Source organism: Rutidosis leptorrhynchoides, chromosome 5 (assembly GCF_046630445.1).
Source record: "Rutidosis leptorrhynchoides isolate AG116_Rl617_1_P2 chromosome 5, CSIRO_AGI_Rlap_v1, whole genome shotgun sequence".
Taxonomy (NCBI): Eukaryota; Viridiplantae; Streptophyta; class Magnoliopsida; order Asterales; family Asteraceae; genus Rutidosis; species Rutidosis leptorrhynchoides.
The window spans coordinates 137588755-137611595 of NC_092337.1; the positions used below are offsets into that span (position 1 = coordinate 137588755).

The 22841-nt window shown below is 32.4% G+C and overlaps 2 protein-coding genes across 6 annotated transcripts; one reads left to right on the top strand and one right to left on the bottom strand.

Annotated features, from left to right (window-relative positions):
* Positions 1–4578: 4578 nt before the first annotated feature.
* On the top strand, positions 4579–9772 carry LOC139848354 (uncharacterized). 2 transcript variants are annotated; one of them, XM_071838086.1, is made up of 4 exons: positions 4579–4964; positions 5122–5205; positions 8355–8695; positions 9381–9772. In XM_071838086.1, exons 1-4 carry the CDS (start codon positions 4697–4699, stop codon positions 9576–9578), a joined length of 891 nt encoding a protein of 296 aa, XP_071694187.1. In that variant the 5' UTR covers positions 4579–4696; the 3' UTR covers positions 9579–9772. The 2 variants fall into 2 exon arrangements, with proteins under 2 accessions (XP_071694187.1, XP_071694186.1); XM_071838085.1 differs by having other exon boundaries at positions 4580–4964; positions 5119–5205.
* A 4386-nt stretch (positions 9773–14158) lies between these two features.
* LOC139847558 (uncharacterized) lies at positions 14159–21001 on the bottom strand. Of its 4 annotated transcripts, none has more exons than XM_071837245.1 (11): positions 20801–21001; positions 20623–20659; positions 19798–19899; positions 19611–19680; positions 19401–19439; positions 19258–19292; positions 18576–18883; positions 14946–15168; positions 14734–14836; positions 14541–14579; positions 14159–14413 (listed from the first exon to the last, which is right to left on the bottom strand). In XM_071837245.1, exons 3-11 carry the CDS (start codon positions 19880–19882, stop codon positions 14302–14304), a joined length of 1014 nt encoding a protein of 337 aa, XP_071693346.1. In that variant the 5' UTR covers positions 19883–19899; positions 20623–20659; positions 20801–21001; the 3' UTR covers positions 14159–14301. The 4 variants fall into 4 exon arrangements, with proteins under 4 accessions (XP_071693346.1, XP_071693345.1, XP_071693343.1 ...); XM_071837244.1 differs by having other exon boundaries at positions 18576–18880; positions 19798–20009; XM_071837242.1 differs by having other exon boundaries at positions 19798–20009.
* Positions 21002–22841: the final 1840 nt, after the last annotated feature.

A 22841-nucleotide genomic window follows, 5' to 3' on the forward strand; every position in this document is an offset into this window, starting at 1 on the left:
CTTTCCAACGATATAAGATACGTGTTTTGAATGTTTACGGTTCTCGATTTATGGTTATTTGAAGTTTGGTTCGTGCATGCCACAAAATCAGCAAAACAGCTGATGAAAAAGGCCATTTCGCGACCACAAGGTTTGGACTCGCGGTCACCAGATGCTGAAAAAGGCCACTTCGCGACCACAAGGCTGGGACTCGCGGTCGCGAGATTCTCCCTGACCAAAGTCAATTTTTGATTTTTGCAATTTCGTTCCCGCTTACTCGCAACTCCGTTTAACATGAAATTTTGTCAACATGCTTATATATGACTACGTTTTTATGTGTAATGGTCGGAAACCCGACCCTACCCCATTGACTTTGACTTTGACTTTGACCAAGTTTGACTTTTAGTCAAACTTAACCAAACTCTTATGCAATCGTTCTAACTTGCGTTTATACTTATATCCTGCATGAAACTTGACAATTTGACTCACATGCTATATTAATCGAGTCGTAACGAGCCATAGGACTAACTGAACACTTTGATCGACTTTATACTTTACCGATATTGATACAACCTATTGTTTAGGTCAAGACTAGCATTCGTTCTTACACACGTTAAACGTTTTGTTTTACTAAGTGAGATCATAGTCCCACTTTTACTCTTTTAAACTTACATTTGGGATGAGAAAATATAAACGTTTTGTTTTACTAAGTGAACACAAGTATGAAAACAAACATTCTACATACGAGTTAGAAAAAAATCCTCAATTCGATTATCATTACTTACACTTGCCGGGTGTAAGCGAGAACTTATGTTGTATGGATCCATATAGGTTTGACAAACCCTCATTCGGACGGTTCGCTACCGTTACTTCGGATGAAATATATTTTTGAGAAACAGTGTATGTTCTAACACTATTGTGATGGGGTTCTATGAAAGGAAAGTTAAGCCTTGATAATTGGGTGCTCGTGATAACAAATTTTGGAATGGTTAACTATTATTTCGATGTTGCAAATCTTGTGGTTCAATTTACTTATTTACTCACTTACTTACTTAAACCTATGATTTCACCAACGTTTTCATTGACAGATTTCTATGTTTTTCTCAGGTCTTTGAACGATATGTGATACATGCTTCCGCTCACTATTTTAATACTTGCATTGGATGTCGAGTATATATGCATACATGAAGCGTCTTTTGACTTTATTAAAAACCGTGTCGCATATGTTTCATTTGTACTTATAACTTTGTAACGTAACTTTTGGTTGAACAATTCTTGTAAACTTTGAAACAATCTTTACATTTGAAATGAATGTGACATATCTTTGGTCAAACGTTATTTTAAAGACTTATGACCACGTAACGGGACCTAAGTAGACGGTGCCGTCAATGACGATCTTGTCGGGTCGCTACATGTATACTCGACATCCAAGCAAGTATCAAAATTAGAGTGCGAAAGCATGTATCACTTAGCGTTCAAGGACCTGAGAAAAACATAGAAAATCTGTCAACGAAAACGTTGGTGAAATCATAGGTTTAATAAGTATATTGTATTGAACCACAAGATTTAGTATAAAATTGATTATCCAAATCGTTTACATTCCAAAAGATGTTGTTGTATCACGAGCACCCAATTATCAAGGCTTAACTGAATAGTACCTATGAATCATAGTGTTAGAACCTACACTATACCCGAAAATATATTTCATCCGCTGACGGTAGCGAACCTTCCGAATGAGGGTTCGTCAAACCCGTATGGCCACACAACATAAGTTCTCGCTTACACCCTACAAGTGTAACTAATGATAATTGAATTGAGGCTTTTTGTTCTAACTCGTACGTAGAATGTTTGTTTTCGTACTTATGTTCACTTTGTAAAAAGAAATGTTTATGTTTTCTCATCCCAAGTATAAGTATAAAAGAGTAAAAGTGGGACTATGATCTCACCTTGAGTGCACGAGAATAAATATACTTCACAAAGTTAACGTGTGTAAGAACGAATGCTAGTCTTGACCTAAACAATAGGTTGTATCAATATCGGTAAAGTATAAAGTAGGTCAAAGTGTTCAATTAGTCATATGGCTCGTTACGACTCGATTAATATAGCATGTGAGTCAAATTGTCAAGTTTCATGCAAGATATAAGTATAAATGCAAGTTAGAACGATTGCATAAGCGTTTGGTTAAGTTTGACTAAAAGTCAAACTTGGTCAAAGTCAAAGTCAACGGGGTCGGGTCGGGTTTCAGACCATTACACATAAAAACGTAGTCATATATATGCATGTTGGCAAAATTTCATGTTAAACGGAGTTGCGAGTAAGCGGGAACGAATTTGCAAAAATCAAAAAGTGGGCTAGGTCAGGGGAAATCTCGCGACCGCGAGTCCGAACCTTGCGATCGCGAAATAGCCTTTTTCACCAGCTGTTTTGCTAATTTGTGGTATGCACGAACCAAACTTCAAATAACCATAAATCGAGAAACGTAAACATTCAAAACACGTATCTTATGTTGGAAAGGTAATTTAACGAGGAATACAACTAAACACTTTTCATCAAACAAAAACATCATTTACAATAACCGAATTCTCGTCAAGTGATCATTAAAGGTTCATTATCAAGGTTTCAAGTTCACAAATGCATAAGATGATTCGGGAACTTAATACACACATATAATCCGCCGTTTCGTAGGTAATTACGCATACAATACTACTAAACACTTACAAACAATATTGCAAGGCTTTTAATACATCAAAATTCACATTCACGGCTACCAAACCCTAACTAACAATCATAAAATCCTTAATCATGTTAATGGGGCTTTTCCAAGTCAACCTACATACCAAATTGAAGCTAGTGATGCTAGTAACACTTTTAATACATGTACTTTAACATCTAACAACATTTAATCAATTAAATCTCAAGATTAAGCAAGTCATCTTTCAAGTTTAAGCTAGTTACATCAAAATGACAAGAACAAGCATATAAATCACATATTCATGTTAGACTTGAGCCATATACACTAATTAATACACTTTTGAGTTTAAAAGATCAAGAACAAGAAATTTAGTATTTTTAGAAAGTTACCCAAATGAGATGAAGTTGGTATGGATTCGAAGAGGAAGATGCAAGGATTCCAAATATGTAATTTGTTTTGAAGAACGCTTACTAGATCGAATTTAGATAATGAATTTGTATTTGAGGGTTTGAGAGAATAAAAGTGGAAGTAGTGAAAATGGGGAGGTGAATGAGTGTAGGAGATGGATGGTTGACCCTTTGACCTAGTCATGACTTTGGTCACATGGCAACATTGGTCCTTCAAGTTTAAAAGCGGGTGCGTGAATCATCTAAACGAAATATTTTAAATACGTAGAGTAAACAAGAGATGTTATAATTAAATAACGGACTTTAAATTAATTAAACGGAAAGTAAACGAAAAAAGACGGGATGTTACAATATCCGCGGATCTCGAATTTTTTGGCATCCATTGCCATCCCTGGTTTGGAAGTATTTTAACTATTTGATATCCAAAATGCCCTTAAATATTAAGTATTACTTACATGTGAAATTATGACTCATTATGATTTATCAAAAGCGGAAGAGGCTATGGAAGCTATTTCAAAACATAAGACGGCAAAAACAAAAAGTCTTAAGTATTTAGATAATCAAGAGAAACTCCGAATAGCTTTATATTATGCTAGCATTTTAACGTTAAGGACCGATGATGTCGCGAACCTTGAGCACAAAGACTATTTTGAAAAGCTTAAAAAAAATATACCTTGAAAATTTCAAACATTTGGTTGATAATCTCACAGCATCTGGACAAGCACCAACTATTCATCTAAATATGACGATTAATTTATTTATTTGATTATTGTATTTTTCTAATTTAAGTACATTTTTTTCAAATTTAGTAATTTAATTGTTTGTTTATTTTTTTAAGTACTTTATGTTTATTTAGTTGTAATAAATTTTGATGAATTTTAAATTATTAGTTTGTATTAAATATATGTATTAATTAAATATAGATAATAAAATGTAAAACTAAATAACATGTGGACCCTACAATAATTTGATATAGAAGTATGACATATTGACATTATTGGTTAATGAATGTCAAATAGTAACATTGGTATGTCAAAGTCAGTTTTCATTTTTTAGCCAAAAAAAGTGTACTATTTGCATGTGATGACACATGCAAGGTTAACAATGGTCTTAGACTCTTTTTAATCGATCGTTAATCCCAAAAGAAACGACCTAAGATCTGATGTGGTATGTGAAGTGGAACGAAATCTGACGCAATGACACACTTAAGCCTGACACACCTGGGGCATCAGTCACAAATTTGATGGAAACAAACGAGAATCTGCCATTAATTTTTTTTTAAATATAATTAATTAATTAATTAATTAATACTGTACTCAACTTTTAATTGAATTGAATTATTAATTATTTTATTATTATTATACTATTATCAAATCGTTGAAAATTGAAAATCTTTTCTAAGTATCTGATTTAACACTCACCATTATTGCTAAAAAAATAAAAATAAAAAAAATCCACTTTTTCTATAATAAAAAAACCGACGTCCGGTTAAAAAGAGTCTTATCCTTTTACTCATCTAATTGAAAAAAAGGTGACTAGTCAAATCCTGAATCCACGTCTTCTTGATAATTGATTTCTTTGAAATTGGGAACTAGGGTTTGGCAACGGAAATCAAAGCATGAGCAATTTGAGGAAAATTTGTAGGCTTAATCATGCGGTATACTCATCGTTATCATGCTGTTACAATCGAGCTAGATGTCAACCTCGATTGATTGTTAGCCTTTCGAATCCGATACAAAACCCTAATTCTTTAAAGTCTAGATTAATTGATTCATCAAATGTTAGAAAGATGGAAACTTTACCATGTGTTGGATCTAGAAATCATCAGAGGATGTTAGCTACGGCTGCTAATTGGACCGATGAAAAATGTCCATATGATACTCTTGGTATATATATATATATATATATATATATATATATATATATATATATATATATATATATATAATTTTATTATTATTATTATTATTTGTTATTTGTTATACATTTCTATTATTAACAAATTGATTGATTGATGATTGATTGATTGATTGATTGTAGCAGAAAACATGCAACAGTATAAACAAATAGCTGAGACTGAGAGTGAGACTGATGATGGTGATTCATATAAACCACCAGTCTTAACAGGTATGTTCTTTTTCTTCTTCATAAAAATTAATCCCAACTTATTGAAGGAGGATTAAGAATTTATTTACTGTCGAATTGAATGATAATATAGTACTATGCAGGAGTTACTTGACTTTGCCTAAAGTCATCGTCTTAAGAAAACTGGTATTCAGTTCAATTTCAATCAAATTAACCCCTTTTCGATAGGAAGTCGAAAGAATATCAAATAATCATCGAATTATTTTATACTTTAGAATTAGACAAAATAAGCAAAAGTGACATAAGCATGTCATTCACCCCCTTTTTAGATAGGAAGTTGAAATTCGAATTCATAACTGGTAAGTGAATTGGTGTAACTAATAAAACCTTTTAATTTTACACCCTAAATTGTTGGTAATTTAGTACTCAACTGAAATTGATTACTCTTACGGATAAATCAAAGATATGAAAAAAGAGATATACTTTAACCTATAACCACCCAGAAGTGTAAGATATAATAAATAAATAATAATAATAATAATAATAATAATAATAATAATAATAATAATAATAATAATAATAATAATAATAAATTACTTTATAAAGAACATTAAATAACTTCAAAACAACAAAATTTGCTCTAATCAGTCGCTACCCCCAAAACCTCCAAATTCTGTATTATGATTATTATCCCAATATCCACTCTGACCATAAAAAGTCGATGACCAGAAAACAAAAACAATATAAGTCTCTTAATAAATCTGAAGCAAATTAACATGTACTACGTCTTGTGGAACGATGCTAGAGCATCTATTGCTATTTTAGATGACCATTTTCTATAGGCATGACCAGATGCACCAATAATATATTAACTTTGTTACATTAACTTTCCTTCGTATACAGCTATTGGTGGATATAATTTCTGTTTAGTGGCTTTGATTACCTGAGAATTAATAATTAGACCACCTTGAGTCTCATATAATTTCTCAGCTTTCATCATATTCACTATATGTCTTGTAAAAATAGCAGCCTTTATATAAATCAAAATGACCATCACATTACATTTACACTTATGTGACTGGATAAAATTCGCTGTTGGGTCCGCTGAAGTCACCCGCAAAGCTCCATTAAACCACTTTATCTTCCAAATCAACACTTTTAATACACTGCAAACAGAAGATCGTCAAATCCACTCAAAATCGTAATGTTAGGAACCGATATTGCGACTGAAAAATATATTAATTGAGGAATCATAGCACAGCTACCCTAATGACCCAATCTAACTATCGGTAACTAAGATCATCTTATTTTCAATGTATCAACAAGCAGTAGAGATGATACGATTATAAAGACAACTCACAAAGTTGTAAAACGATACAACATTGAATCGTGTTTGAATCCACAGTTGACAATTTGACATTGACATATTGGTTTCCATTGAAGCATTTATTCAAACGGTTAGAGTGCAAAACAGTTATAGTTCATCATCAAATACAGGTCTTAAATCCAAAAACATCCATCACACACCCAATTTCCATTTAACTTACTGAGGACAAAAGAGTATGAAACATCATTACACGAAAAGACTTTAATTCGCCTTCAAAAAAATATATTTAAGCCAAGGAAAAGAAAGTTGAAAAATTATACAATACGAGTAAAATTGTTGAAGCAGTCGCAATAGTGTTGGGGCTGTTCAATTACTATAATTAAATACTCATAAATAATCAATTAATTACTATATTTAAATGAAATGCTGTATAAACACGATAGCGTAGATAGGCATACATTGGCTTTGAAAAGAATATAAGTGTCAACTGTCAACACAACTTCACAATGACCATATTGACATGCTTGCATCAAAGCAGTCTGTTCACGAGAAAACGATGACGTAATTTAAATTTAGGTCAACATGGTAACATTTACAAGTTTACTATGATTAGTGGTGGCAATTATGACCTGTTTTATCTATGAATGGGTAACTATAATAAACACAAGAAAGAAAAATAACGACACAAGAATTATAGATGTTCGGTCTCGATTTGAGAGAGTCTTAATCCACTTTGGAACTAGAGTGTATTCTTTTATTATTTGGAGGTGATACAGAGCATGTACATATGGGAGAGTATTTATAGACTATGAATTAGATAAATCCTAGTCTAATTAATTCTAGATCCGGCCCAAACTAAATTAGGGTTGGCCATTTCTTGCTGCTGCCGCCGCCGCCGCCGCCGCTGCTGCTGAATCGTCACCCAGATTTTCGTCGTTTCAGTTGTTTCAGATTGTCATTTCGAGTTTGCATTCACACTACAATCGGCCCCTCAACTTTGGCTCAATTTACACAACAGCCCCTTAAGTTTACACTTTTTCAGGGGTAGAAAGTGTAAATATATATTTTATTAAACTAAAAGAAACTAATTCCACCCGAATTTTTAACGGGCCCTATCTTCTTGCTCGCCGAATTTTTAACGGGCCCTATCTTCTCGCTCGGTGCGAGGTAAATTTTTCCGAGACCACCTGGAAATAATTTTACGAACACAACGTAACTAACTACGCGCGAAACGGACTGTTTTAAAAAAAAGCTAAATAATTTCGGGCTATTTTTTATGCATATACATACACGTATAATAAATATCTTAAACTAACCACCTCATATCGATGGTTCCGATCCCTTTTTTACGAGATTTTCCCATCGTTAAAAACGCGCTATACATTATGTATACTAGGTAGTAACCAAGGGTTTCCAGAAATACCCGTGGCAACACGTTTTAAATTCTGTAAATAAATAACGCTACGTGAAACACGAATATACAACCTGAAAGGCCTCGCCGCATCACGCAGGCCAATATTTTTCTAGTTATTATTGTTGTTGTTGTTGTCGGCGTCGGCGTCGGCGGCGGCGGCGTTTCAAATCATTTAAATGACATAAAATTAATGACATCGTCAAACTATAGAGAGTGACTAAGTCATGATCATGACATCAACAAAAACTCTCTTTTATTTATATTTACAATACAACTAATAGAAATTTAAAATCTGATTATGACATAAGCACAATTAACCTCAAAGTGACGCATAAGCATGACTTATCATAATAGAGGTACAGATAAGCAAAGATGACATCATCAAATTACACGTTTATTAGATAGTGTAGCTTACTTTATTATTATTAACAACTTGATTGATTGTAACAGAAAACATGCAGCTGGATGAACAAATAGCAGCGACTGAAGTCGAAAGCAATAGAAAAAAGATGGATCTTGTTTGTATCGACTGTATTCGCTTTGATGCTAGGCTCTTTTACAGGGAGTCTCTAAAGGTCCAAGACAATTATAAGTATAAGTACTACGACTACGATTACTTTTTCGTTGAAAGCAAAGGTGATATCGTTAAGAAGATTGAATTTTTCTGTGTGGAACGTGCGAAGATCCAAAATGAATATGCCCATGATGAAACCCTCGTTCGACATAAGTTGAATGATTTCAATTCCAATTTTCGCCAAGCCAATCGGATGCATGCTCTCGATCTTATCTATGTACTCTCTTTTTTCTTTTCTTTTTTAAATCGTGCCTATTAGAATTTCCTTTTTTATTTTTATTTATAAGGATCGCAATCATTCATAAGGTTATGTTTAGCTAGAAGCTTTTTGGAGTTTCTAGCCTTTATGAAAAAGCTCATATTTAATAATGAAAATATTTGTTTGGTTAAAAGAGCTTAAAGCTTTTAGACGGATGGAAAAAGATAAAAGCTTCTATAACTAACGTTTAAGAAAATAGTTTTTTTTTTTTTTTTTTTTTTTTTTTTTTTTTTTTTTTGTCATTTTACTCTTGATTTCAAAGATTAGACTACTCTACCAAACACCTAAGTGCATCTAAAAAACCTAACAGCTATTCAGTTAAAAGCTACTAACTACTTTTGCCAAACATGCCCATATTCACATTAAAAGAAGAAGAAGCTTGTTCCGAATTTGGACTTTCTGTTTTCCTTCTCATATGTCTTAACAACCTCAACCTTAGGTCCTAATTAGTTAGGGATTTATTTATGAATAATTAATTAATAATTTTGACGTTAATAGGTAAAGGCAACTGCCCGTGTGCTACATATATATCTCAAACCTGAACACAACACTTTATCGCCCCTTTTTTTCTTTTTTCTTTTCTATTATTTATGGATAATGGATGATAATTTTCTTGATAGATTTTTTCTGTTTTTCATTTCAGGCTGCTATTGATATGCAGATAAGAAGCCTCCTGGACCTGATGATTGAAGATGTTCTTGACATTTTTGCCAAAATGACTAGTGATGATGAGGCTTACAAAATCTTATACGAGAATTTGAAAGATAATTATAGCTATGCTGATTTTGATAAGATGAATAAGCGTGTGAAGCTTAACAGGTGGGCTTATGAAGGCCTTTAAGTAGGTACAGCTTTTTGTTGTTGCTTTGTCTTTATTGTAACTTATCATCATCATCATGATTAAATACCAATGCCATGGATGTGTTAACTTTTTTTTTTTTTTTTTTTGAAGTGTTTGATGAATGCTTAAAATAATTGGTTTGGTTGTATTTAATTTGATTTTGATGATTGTTTAAAATAAAATGGTTTCGTGGTGTCCCATATTTATATCTCTCCTTGAGAGCTTTTGTTTCTAGTTCTTGTAAAAAAAAATGTCTACATCATCATCATCATCATCATCATGGTGAGGTGATGATTAGCTTAGTTGGATCCATTTTCTGAAACAACTCTTTAGCTTTTTTTCTTCCAATAGATAGACCTTCTTCCCGTCACAAACCCACCACTTATCATCATCATCATCACACACTGAACTTAACCTTACGAAAGAGCCCTTGCATACCACAGTACTATACTAACTATATTACAAGAAGTTACCTTCCCATTTATTTATTAATTTTACCCATCAAATTTTAAAGTAAAACAAAGATGAAAGAAAAAAATTCCTTCTTTTACTATTTCTTTTTAACAGTGTATCATCTAGTGGAGAATTAATCACCTTCGCGTTTATATGCCACCAACGGGTCAGGGAGAAACCGCATTGGGAAAAAAACCCAAAGAATCGAGCTAGTGACCTCTCGAAATCCACACATGCTGGGGTAAGCATTGCCTAGTTGGTATTTCTTCTTTTACTTGATGGTTGCTTGCTGCTGCAAAGAAAGACCAGAAAACCATCTTGAATGAATGAATGATTACATTAAAAGTCTATAATTCGTTTGTAACTTGGTCGGCCTTGTGACTTGCCATCTCATCAAAGAGTTTGCCTGCATCTACACATTGTCTAAGCAAAGAAATTGGCAATAACGGGTATGACTGAAATTGAAATTCCCTTTAATCATCGTGTTAGACATAACTACATCTAGTAACGTTCACAAAGTAGTTTTAGAAACTTTTAGTTTGATGGGCTTCTTATTGGATAATCAGTCTTGTTGCTTCAACATTCCTCCTATCTTCCTCCAGCTAAGAGTAGGTGTACACACCAGCCAGCCAGGTATTATACGACCCCTTGCTTAGCCTAAGGGTGCAAAATCGTTACCCGTGCGAAGTGACAACACTTGATAAGAATATTCATTATTTATGATGTAATTATTAGCAGTAAGACACTAACACCAACTTCACACAACTGCACACGTATCAACGAGGCGACCGGAGGGAGGGTTTTTTGTCCAATGGTAATGGCCGATACCTCTTTGTTAGAGGTTGGAAGTTCGATTCCCTATGGTTGCAACATTTCACCCAAGGATATCCCTTGATCTTGAATTCCATCAAAGGTCCCCTTTCGCACATCGTTGTGGGGTAGCGGGGAGGGCTTTTTTTGTCGGTCATGCCCTCGGATTGGTCCAGGTTTCCTCTAGTGCATCAGTTGGGTTCGGGTTATGCAACTACGGGGATGATCGCGTGAGTGGTTAAGTCCCATCTGGGTGATCTCAAACTGTTGTTTAAAAAAAAAACCCAGGGTGATGATGCATGCTGCTTCAAAAAGGGGGTGTTAATTAACAAGAATATGATCGACAAGGTAGCATGTATGGTATGGTGAAGGGAAAAGGTGGATATGTACGTACAATGTATGTACAAAAGAAACTCAGACCGATCAAATCAGTTACAATAGTTATTGGCAAAATTCAGGTTCTGTTTGTTAGTACAAAAGCAAAAATTGTTTGATTGATGCTTAATTGTTGAGATCTCAATACATAAGTACATGTTTTACCTAATCTAGAAAAATATTTCATTGAAAATAAGATGGCCATGGCTAGAATTTTTGTTATTTTATTTTACAAAACTCAAGCCAAATGGCTTATTGCCTAGCGGTAACCAGGAAACTTTTTAACCAACATGTTAGAGGTTCGAGCCTCATAGTAGGCATTATTTGTGTATTAATTTGTGTTGGGTACCTGAGTTTCTGTTATAAAAAAATCATTCAAAACTCAACATTTAACATTATCAAAAGAATTTCAGTTTTCAAGGCGGGTGACCCGGCTGCTTTTAGGCGACCCCTTTTGATTACTACAGTTTGTCTTTCGTTTGCGTTGGTTCATACACTAACCATGTATGTTTTGTCTCTATAGTACGTACAAGTTCATTCTTACAGAGAGGTGTATGGTTAGAGATGAAGGGTTGTCAAAGGATACCAAAATTTAACCCATTTACTTATGGGTGGGTCAATTTGGGTTAACTTTTCTCCCATGGATCTAGTAGGTCATATGATTTTACTAAACAAGTAAAATGGGTTGATAAAAAGTAACTTAATGAATGCCAGAGTTACGAAGAATTTATTGTAGTCTTGGCAATGTATTCTGATCCGTGTCATTCATTGAAGGTAAGAATGCAAGGAGGTGCATTTAATTCCGTAGTGATGTGTCTTCTATTGACTTTGGTCCCTTGCGTTTGTGGTGATCATGTAGTTGTTATTTTACTTTGATGTTTGTTTGATTGGTTGTTTGTTGTCTTGTTTTGTTAATTTTTACGGTAGGCTCAGTGGGAGATAGCGGTAGGCTTTCGTTTTCTAGTTTCGAGCCTTATGTTATCTTGTTGTATATTTGTTCGGTTTGTTCATCTTTCGATGAATTACCCATTGTTTTATAGTATTCGTTATTTTATCACGTTCTAGTAACTAACATTAAACATGTAAAATGATGTCATTCATCCATCTTTTGATGAATGACCCATCGTTTTATAGACATTGTAATAACACGCTAAAAACCTATTGAAACATGTAAAATGATGTCATTTATCACGTTCTAGTAAGTAACATTGATTCAATGTTGTGGCAACTTGCTCCACTTGCCATTACTCACTTAAAGGAGATAAGACCATTTGAAATGTTGAAAATCCAAATTGATATGTACATCCACCATATATGGAAAGCATATCCAAATACAATTGTGTTTATTACTGTTCTTACAGGGTAGAATCAAAACCTTCCAAAAAAAATTATAAAGTCGTGATCTAAGCTGTCATTGATACCTTAAATCATGCATAAATAACTGTACTCGAATCATTAGAAACTTAATATCACAACTGAATATAATTTGGAGCATACTAACTTATGCATATTAAGCTTATCAATAATACTCCGTGGCTGTCTGTCATTAATAAAACCTTTGTTGTTAACATGTTCAATGTGACATGGTATGATCTGTCACTCACTCAGGGCAGATGTATTTATTTTCTACGAACTTGGTCTTAACGAAGAAAAATTACTTATATAAGAGGATATTGACTGAATCAGCCATTGATAGTGATGCACTAATTCATAAGAAATTATCTTGAGAGTGATACGGAGCATTACTGATACAAAGATGTTCTTAATAACTATATCATTTTTTTTAGGAAGTATGACATTTGATAAATCCTTTCGTATTTACTCTATACAAAGGTGGTGTTGATAACTAACTATAGCTATTATTTTGTAAGGAAGTATGACATTTGATAAATCCTTGAGTAAATAGTATTTACTCAAATAGAGGAAACCCCCTAGCAACTACCACATTGGTACCCACTAGCAAGTAAAGACTGTGGGTGTACATCATTTCGTATTTACCCACGTAAATATGATTAGCTTATTACTCGAGTAAAGAATAATTATTACTGTATTATTATATGATTTATCCTAGCATGAAATATAGGATTAACAACCAGAACAACATATATTATGATTACTACAACACAATCAGAGTGGTAAAAAGCCCACGTTGTTTACGGGCATGTATCCGTGAAAAATCGGTGCAGGTTCGAATGCTTAGTGGAAGGTTTTCTTCAGGGTTCTATTGTGGTGACAAGGTACATGTCATAAGCCACTCGGTTTAATTCAAAGCACACTGGGTACGCATTGTGCGGTGGTGTGTAAGGAGTTTCATTCTAACATGTGAGTGAGTGGCATATGATCGCAAAGGTTAGCCGTAAACTATTCAAACCCCGGTCATGTGACTTCACACAGGTCAACACAATTACTTAAGAACGTGAGCATGATGATGGACACACAATATAAAGTTCAGATAGTAGCACTGCCCTAGTGTCTTTTCTTGTTGCTTTCTTTATCACCACCATATCTGCATTATCACCCAAATGCCTCCCTGCACGTTTATAATTCAAATCTAACCATCCATAACCCAGAATCACTTGCTCAATTTTTTGTTCATTTGACCTCAAAAGTCAACATACAAGCTCACAGACACTACAAATTACCTCTGTAATATAATCTGTAACCCAATTCTAAAGAAAATATTTTATTTTTATCGCCCCAGATTATCAATCTTATTTGGCTGCAGTCTAAAATTAATGACACGTATGTAAGTCAGCAAACAAAGTTTTAAACACCAGTCCAAACTGAGTCAAAACTCGGGTTTCATAACGTTAGCTATGTGCGTATTCTGTTTCATTCTCCATAGATTACCAGCGCTCAGATGCTTAAGTAGTTAATGATTCACCACCACTCTTATGTTACTCTGAATGAGGATGTTTGATGCTTGTGGTGGGCTTCACAAGTAAAGCATTTTATTTTTAACATTCATCATCAAAATCAGAAAACCATTTTATTTTAAGCAATCATCAAACAACAGTGTAAGGAAAAAAAAAAAAAAAGGTAAACACATCCATTGCACTTAATCATCATGATGATAAGTAAAATACTAGATGGAAGCAAGCAACTGGTTTACTTCTTCTTCTGATGGTTCAAGAAGCGTAGGTTTACTCTTCCTCTCGGTATGTAGAAGATAGTTTCCAACTAAATCGGCATTTGTACTACAATGAAATCGTTCCGGTCATCAACAGAAAAAAAAATTAAGTACGAGATCGGGAACATATCAGAAAACTTAGAACTGGATAAATCTGGAAAGATAATAAAAACTGACAGAAAAAGAATACTCACCGTTTTCTTAAAAGGAAATGTGTTGTTAGCCATTGTCGTCTACAATGTTTTAAATTAGGATGAATATCACAATTAGGGAGGCAGGTGTTATTATAAGTATATGTAACGTAATTTAAAATCGTAACACCATCAAAAAGTATCAAAAGAGTAGAGTAAATATTATATTATAATATAGAGTAGTAAAGTAAATCACCTTTGTTCATAGGGTAGGGTTTTATACTCATAGAATGACACTTTCAATAACTTATAGAATGGCAATTTCAATGACTTGAGACCCCAATTAATGTTTTCCTTGGCTACAATCAATCAATTAATCAAACAAACAAGTTGTTACTGTCATTAATATGAAAAAATTTAACAACTAGGATCAATTTATTTATTAACTAAACGAGGGAGATAAATAACCTTTCAAGCCTGGTTTATGTGAATCAGCATCATCAAAAGCCCAACGGCAATGCTTAAGAACCATTTTCAACATGCATTCAAATCTACGAAGTGAATAGTCGACTCTCAAATTCACGAATAAGATTTTGTAAGCTTCATCATCACTAGTCATTTGGTTGAATATGTCATCAACGTCTTCCATCATCAAGTCGATTAGGCATTTTATCTCCAAATCGGTAGCAGCCTGAAATCAAAACAGAAAATTAACAAACAAATTAGTTGAAAAATGATCAACAATACAACAGAAAATTAAACGACTAATATATATATATATATATATATATATATATATATATATATATATATATATATATATATATAGGGGCAGGATCAAAGGATCAATGGGGAAGTAACCAATCGGGGGGAAGAAATTTTTTTTTTTTTTCGTTTTTTGAAAAAACTTTGTTCACGAACATTATAGATTGGATGAAAATATGAACATTTAGAAAAGACACTTCGTGATGAATGTTATTATATTCGCGGGAAAACGATCGACAAAAATAACATTCAAGATAATATTGTTCGTGAAGAATGTTAACGTTTTTTTTTTTTTTTCATGTTTTGTGAAGTAAAATTTGACCCCATTTAGAGTTTAGGGTTTTGCGTTTATTCCATAAACCCAAAACACCAAACACCAAACCCTAAACTCTAAACCGTTCGTGTTAAAAACTCAATCTAAATCCTAAATCTAAACCCTAAATCTAAACCCTAAATTTCTAAACCCTAATATCTAAAACCTCAAAATACGCTCGAAAAACACGATAATTGTTATATATTACTTCTTCGAGCGTTTTCCCACCAAAATAATAACATTTATCACAAAGTGTCTTTATTAAATGTTCATATTTTCATCCAATCTATAATGTTCGTGAACAAAGTTTTTTCAAAAAACGAAAAAAAAAAAAAATTTGCTTCCGCTTCCCCTCGATTGGTTACTTCCCTCTTGATCCTACCTCTATATATATATATATATATATATATATATATATATATATATATATATATATATATATATATATAGAGAGAGAGAGAGATTTTTAATCAAGAGGGAAGCACTTTTTTAGGGGGAAGTGGGGGGAAGTAATTTTTTTTCATTTTTTGAAAAAACTTAGTTCACGAACATTATAGATTAGATAAAATATGAACATTTAAAAAAGACACTTTGTGATGAATATCATTATTTTGGCGGGAAAACGCTTGAAGAAAAAAATAAAAACATTCAATGCATTGAATGTTTTGCTGCTGTGTTTTTTTTAAGGGGTTAGAAAGTAGGGTTTAGAAATTAGGGGTTTATAAATTAGGGTTTAGCTATTAGGGTTTAGAAATTAGGGTTTTGGGTTTAGAAATTAGGGTTTAGATTGAATATCTTAACACGAACGGTTTAGAGTTTAGGGTTTAGGGTTGAGGGTTTACGGAGTAAACCCTCAACCCAAAACCCTAAACCCTAAACTCTAAATCGGGCTAAATTGGAAAAAAAAACACTTCACACAAGATGAAAACAAAACGATGCAAATAAACTAAGCAGCAAAACATTCAATGCATTGAATGTTTTTATTTTTTTCTTCGAACGTTTTCCTTCCAAAATAATGACATTCATCACAAAGTGTCTTTTTTGAATATTCATATTTTCATCTAATCTATAATGTTCGTGAACAAAGTTTTTTCAAAAAACGAAAAAATAAAAAAAAAAAATTGCTTCCCCCTTCCCCCAAAAAAGTGTTTACCTCTTGATTATGACCCTATATATATATATATATATATATATATATATATATATGTATATATATATATATAGGGTCATAATCAAGAGGGAAACACTTTTGGGGGGGGGGGGGGGGGGGGAAGGGGGAAGTAAAACTCATTAGCAAAATATTCAGTGCAATGAATGTTATCATTTATTTCTTTTCTTCAAGCGTTTTTCCGCCAAAATAATAACGTTCATCACGAAATGTCTTTTTTAAATGATCATATTTTCGTGTGATCTTGATGCCTGGAAATAAAAATTCGAAAAAAAATTCTTCCCCTTCCTCCCAAAAAAAGTGCTTCCCTCTTCATTATCTCTCTCTCTCTCTATAATATATATATATATATATATATATATATATATATATATATTATATATATATGGGCAGAATCAATGAGGAAGTAACCAATCGGGGGGAAGCGGGAGAAAGCAAAAAATTTATTTTCTTTTCCGTTTTTTTGGAATTTTTTTTTTCAGACATCAAGATCACACGAAAATATGAACATTTAAAAAAGACACTTCGTGATGAATGTTATTATTTAGGTGGGAAAACGATCGACAAAAATAACATTCAAGATAATATTGATCGTTTAGAATGTTAACGTTTTTTTTCATGTTTTGTGAAGTAAAATTTAGCCCGATTCAGAGTTTAGGGTTTGGTGTTTTGGGTTTAGTCTCTAAACCAAAAACCCCAAACCCTAAACCGTTCGTGTTAAAAGCTCAATTTAAATCCTAAATCTAAACTCTAAACCCTAATATTTAAACCCTATAAACCCTAATATCTAAAACCTCAACATACGCTCGAAAACCACGATAATTGTTATATATTACTTCTTCGAGCGTTTTCCCGCCAAAATAAAAACATTTATCACAAAGTGTCTTCATTAAACGTTCATATTTTCATCCAATCTATAATGTTCGTGAACAAAGTTTTTTAAAAAAAAAACGAAAAAAAAAAAAAATTTTGCTTCCCCCGATTGGTTACTTCCCCATATATATAGGATCAATGGGGAAGTAACCAATCGAGGGAAGCAAAAAAATTTATTTATTTTTGTTTTTTTGGAATTTTTTTTTCAGGCATCAAGATCACATGAAAATATGAACATTTAAAAAAGACACTTCGTGATGAATGTTATTATTTTGGCGGGAAAACGATCGACAAAAATAACATTCAAGATAATATTGTTCGTGAAGAATGTGAACGTTTTTTTTTTCTTCATGTTTTGTGAAGTAAAATTTAGCCCGATTTAGAGTTTAGGGTTTAGGGTTTGGGGTTTGGGGTTTGGTGTTTTGGGTTTATTCCATAAACCCAAAACACCAAACCCTAAACTCTAAATCGTTCGTGTTAAAAACTCAATCTAAATCCTAAATCTAAACCCTAAACCCTAAATTTCTAAACCCTAATATCTAAACCCTAATATCTAAAACCTCAACATACGCTCGAAAAACACGATAATTGTTATATATTAATTATTCGAGCGTTTTCCCGCCAAAATAAAAACATTTATCACAAAGTGTCTTCATTAAACGTTCATATTTTCATCCAATCTATAATGTTCGTGAACAAAGTTTTTTCAAAAAACGAAAAAAAAAAAAAATTTGCTTCCCCCCGCTTCCCCACGAGAGAACCCATGGAACTAACACAGAATGAGTTCAATCTGCAACCTTCGATCTACAGACTCTTCAATCTATATGCACAATCGGTTCAATCTGTACACAGGTCGAAGGTTGCAGACTGAACTCAATCTGTGTTAGTTTCATGGGTTCTCTCTTGATCCTTTCATTATATATATATATATATATATATATATATATATATATATATATAGAGAGAGAGAGAGGCGTACAATCATAAGATCAATAGCATAGATTCGATTGTCTCGGCAAAAGATGGAATTGAAAGAATCCAACTTGTGTTGGAGGAGGTAATGATCATGGGCATAATAATCCTGGATCTTGGCACGTTCCACACAAAAGAATTCAACCTTTTTAATGATTTCGCTATTGCTTTCGACTTCTATGACGTCACAGCCGCACTCGTAATTGTCTTGGATACAAATAGACTCCCTCTCAAAGTGCTTGGCGTCAATGCATATCTTGTCTGAACAAACAATATTCTGGATGATTTTGCAATTTTCTTCGTCTTCATCATCTGCTACAATCAACCATCAATCAATGAAGTCAAGTTGTTAATAATTGAAAAATAATAAATTTTTAAACCTCCATTAATTAATTGGGATTAATTATTACTAGATTTATATTTAATTGAAGAACAAGATGAGAATAATAATAATTTACTTATATTAACCTTATTCACTACAATTTTGAGATTTCAATATTTTATGTTCTTTACAATGAGGAGCTTCAGCATGAGTTGGGCATTATTCTTCATAACGAGGAGTTTATTTGGTTCATAAATATCTCAAATGGTTTACATATCAATTTCAATTACTCAACAAACAAAAAAACAATGTTAAGATCCAAACATGTAATTTAAACTGATTAGTGCCAAGTTGAATTTCAAAGAACCTGAGTTTGAAGAAACTATCTCAAGAATGCTTCGACTACAATGAAGCCGTCGTCGACAACATACAAAAAAACAGGTACGATCAGGAATATATATAAAAAAAAAAAAAGCAGAGTTAAATATATACTTGGAAAAAAAAACTCACCGGTTTCTTAAAATGAGATGCGCTATTAGCCATAGTCGTCTACAATATTTCAATTCGAAAGGATAGCACAATTAGGTAGGTAGGTAGGCAAGCAAGCACGCAGGGTTTAAATGTATATGTGATGTAATTAAAATAGTAACCATGGAAAAGTACCAAAAGAGTACATTAATATTAATATTAATATTAATACGAGTAATATAGTAAACTCACTGTTTTTCGAGGGATAGGGTTTTAGACTCAAGGAATGTCACTTTTAATAATTGGCTATCCCAATTATTGCCTTCAATCAATCAATCAAGTTATTAGTTGTTATGAATAGGAAAAAAATAAATTAACAATTAACAATTAATTTATTAATTATTGAATGAGAGAGGAAAATAAGTATGCAAGTAAGTACCTTTCAAGACTGGTTTATCTGAATCAACATCGTCAGTCCTAGGTTCGAATCTTGTAGTGACCAGCGAAGGGTTGGAAACAACCATGGAGTAACCTTGTTGGGCTACATACATCAAAGTACAAGGTTGGATTACTCGCCATCTCGGATAATTCAAACGAGAAAAAAGGTTACAAGTTTTTAGCATCATGAGTCTCGGTCAATCAATCAAGTTTCTGCTACAATCAATCAAGTTGTTAATAAAACAAAATTAATGAATTTTTAAACCTCCTTCAATCAATTGAGATTAATTCATTCAAGAAGAACAATAACAATAACAATAACAATAACAAAAGGAGATAATAACAGTAGCCATATTATTTTTCATGTTACTGTCGAGATTTACTTTGACTACTTTGTAGCAATAAGGTCTTGCTACTGCGTGTAAATACAGACTTTGGCTTTAAGAAGTAACAGATCACATATATTTTTCGGCTGTGCTATTTTCCTAACTGACTACAAATTAGAATATATTGTGCTTTTTTCCTAACAGGCTACAAAATTTTGTTTAACAGACTTTCATTACAATAAGAATCATTAATTTTAATTATAGGTTTTATAAAAAATAAAAAATTATTATTATCAAATGTTATCCAGCTTTTGTGTATGCACTATTATATATTTATATTTTCAAGAAACCTATTGCGATTATCAAACCGAACAGAACCACTAATATTTGGTCCAGTCCTCGATCCTACATTTAGTGGGACATAGGAAAGAGTCAAAGAACCAAACCAAGCTTTCGGTCCGGTTCTGCCAAATGATTAACTGAAAATCAAAAAAGCAAACCTGGATTAATCGATCCTTGAGAAGCTGTGATTGAGAACTGAAATGATATAGAAGTAATATTAGATCGATTTAATAGCGGCTCAATGAGAACTAAGACTCTGCGTGAGACCAAAGTCGGTCAAAGTTGTGCCCTAAAACTGAGAAAGAGTTTAAAACTGAAACTGAACACAAATCAAACCTTGATAAGCTTTGTTTGAGATGACAAGTAGATGGCGTGATACTATGATACATCTAAGAAACAGCCTAGTCCCTGCGGCTCTAAATGAAATACAAACGAAACCCTAATTTGATTCGGTTCGGTTCCAGATATTAATGATTTTTTTTTTTTAAATTTCGATTTTTTTAGAAAACTTTTTTCCGAATTGCTTTTTTTTCAAGAATAGTTGAATATCGTAGGTTCATGTGCAAGGTTATATATATATATATATATATATATATATATATATATATATATATATATATATATATATATATATATATATATATGGTAGGGATCCACTGAGAACACTTGTATTGTGAGAACCTGAGAACTCAAATTCGAACAAAAAGTAACGCGGCCGAACAAAAATTTTCGAGGGGTATTTTAGACATTTTACACATTGTATACATAAGGATCTAATTGACATTCATAACTTTCTTAAACCCTAAAATCTGAAATTGTTCTTCCCCAAAATCCAAATCGATTTTTAACCTAAATTGAAAAATTCTATAATTACTCAAAATTCAATATGAAAAGAGGAAAATCTGATAATGTTCAGTCATCTGTTAATAATGCTAACAAAAGATATCAAATATCAGATACATTTGAATTGAACAATGACGACAGTAGGAATAGCTCAGACGAAGATTCAAATCCAATAGATGCTTCGTTTCATTGCGATCTGGGTTCTCAAGGTTTTTTAAATTCAATGTTTAGTTTAATTATGTTTATTATTGTTATGTTTGACAAATAATTATCAGTGTTATCTGCTTTAATTGTTCGTAGTATGTGATATACTTTAGTATTATTGTAGAACATTATGTGTAAAACATCATGTAGAAAACACTTGAACAAAAAGTAACATGTAGAACATCATGAATTTTCAACATCATGCATCTAACATCTGTAGTGACCCGAACTTTTCCATGTTTATATATATTAATTGAGATTGATATTTACATGATTAAATGTTTCCAACATGTTAAGCAATCAAACTTGTTAAGACTTGATTAATTGAAATATGTTTCATATAGACAATTGACCACCCAAGTTGACCGGTGATTCACGAACGTTAAAACTTGTAAAAACTATATGATGACATATATATGGATATATATATAGTTAACATGATACTATGATAAGTAAATATATCATTAAGTATATTACCAATGAACTACATATGTAAAAACAAGACTACTAACTTAATGATTTTTAAACGAGACATATATGTAACGATTATCGTTGTAAAGACATTTAATGTATATATATCATATTAAGAGATATTCATACATGATAATATCATGATAATATAATAATTTAAAATCTCATTTGATATTATAAACATTGGGTTAACAACATTTAACAAGATCGTTAACCTAAAGGTTTCAAAACAACACTTACATGTAACGACTAACGATGACTTAACGACTCAGTTAAAATGTATATACATGTAGTGTTTTAATATGTATTTATACACTTTTGAAAGACTTCAATACACTTATCAAAATACTTCTACTTAACAAAAATTCTTACAATTACATCCTCGTTCAGTTTCATCAACAATTCTACTCGTATGCACCCGTATTCGTACTCGTACAATACACAGCTTTTAGATGTATGTACTATTGGTATATACACTCCAATGATAAGCTCTTAGCAGCCCATGTGAGTCACCTAACACATGTGGGAACCATCATTTGGCAACTAGCATGAAATATCTCATAAAATTACAAAAATATGAGTAATCATTCATGACTTATTTACATGAAAACAAAATTACATATCCTTTATATCTAATCCATACACCAACGACCAAAAACACCTACAAACACTTTCATTCTTCAATTTTCTTCATCTAATTGATCTCTCTCAAGTTCTATCTTCAAGTTCTAAGTGTTCTTCATAAATTCCAAAAGTTCTAGTTTCATAAAATCAAGAATACTTTCAAGTTTGCTAGCTCACTTCCAATCTTGTAAGGTGATCATCCAACCTCAAGAAATCTTTGTTTCTTACAGTAGGT

Bases quoted from the DNA above. Each gene is read 5' to 3' on its own strand.
- LOC139848354 (XM_071838085.1), top strand. From the start codon at position 4,697: ATGAGCAATTTGAGGAAAATTTGTAGGCTTAATCATGCGGTATACTCA. The intron at 5,206-8,354 runs GTATGTTCTTTT...TGATTGTAACAG, and splicing joins TAAACCACCAGTCTTAACAG to AAAACATGCAGCTGGATGAA. The intron at 8,696-9,380 runs GTACTCTCTTTT...TTTTCATTTCAG, and splicing joins ATGCTCTCGATCTTATCTAT to GCTGCTATTGATATGCAGAT.
- LOC139847558 (XM_071837242.1), bottom strand. From the start codon at position 19,984: ATGATGCTAAAAACTTGTAACCTTTTTTCTCGTTTGAATTATCCGAGA. The intron at 19,440-19,610 runs GTGAGTTTACTA...GAAATATTGTAG, and splicing joins ACCCTATCCCTCGAAAAACA to ACGACTATGGCTAATAGCGC. The intron at 15,169-18,575 runs GTACGCCTCTCT...TTTTGATTTCAG, and splicing joins ATGCTATTGATCTTATGATT to GCTGCTACCGATTTGGAGAT.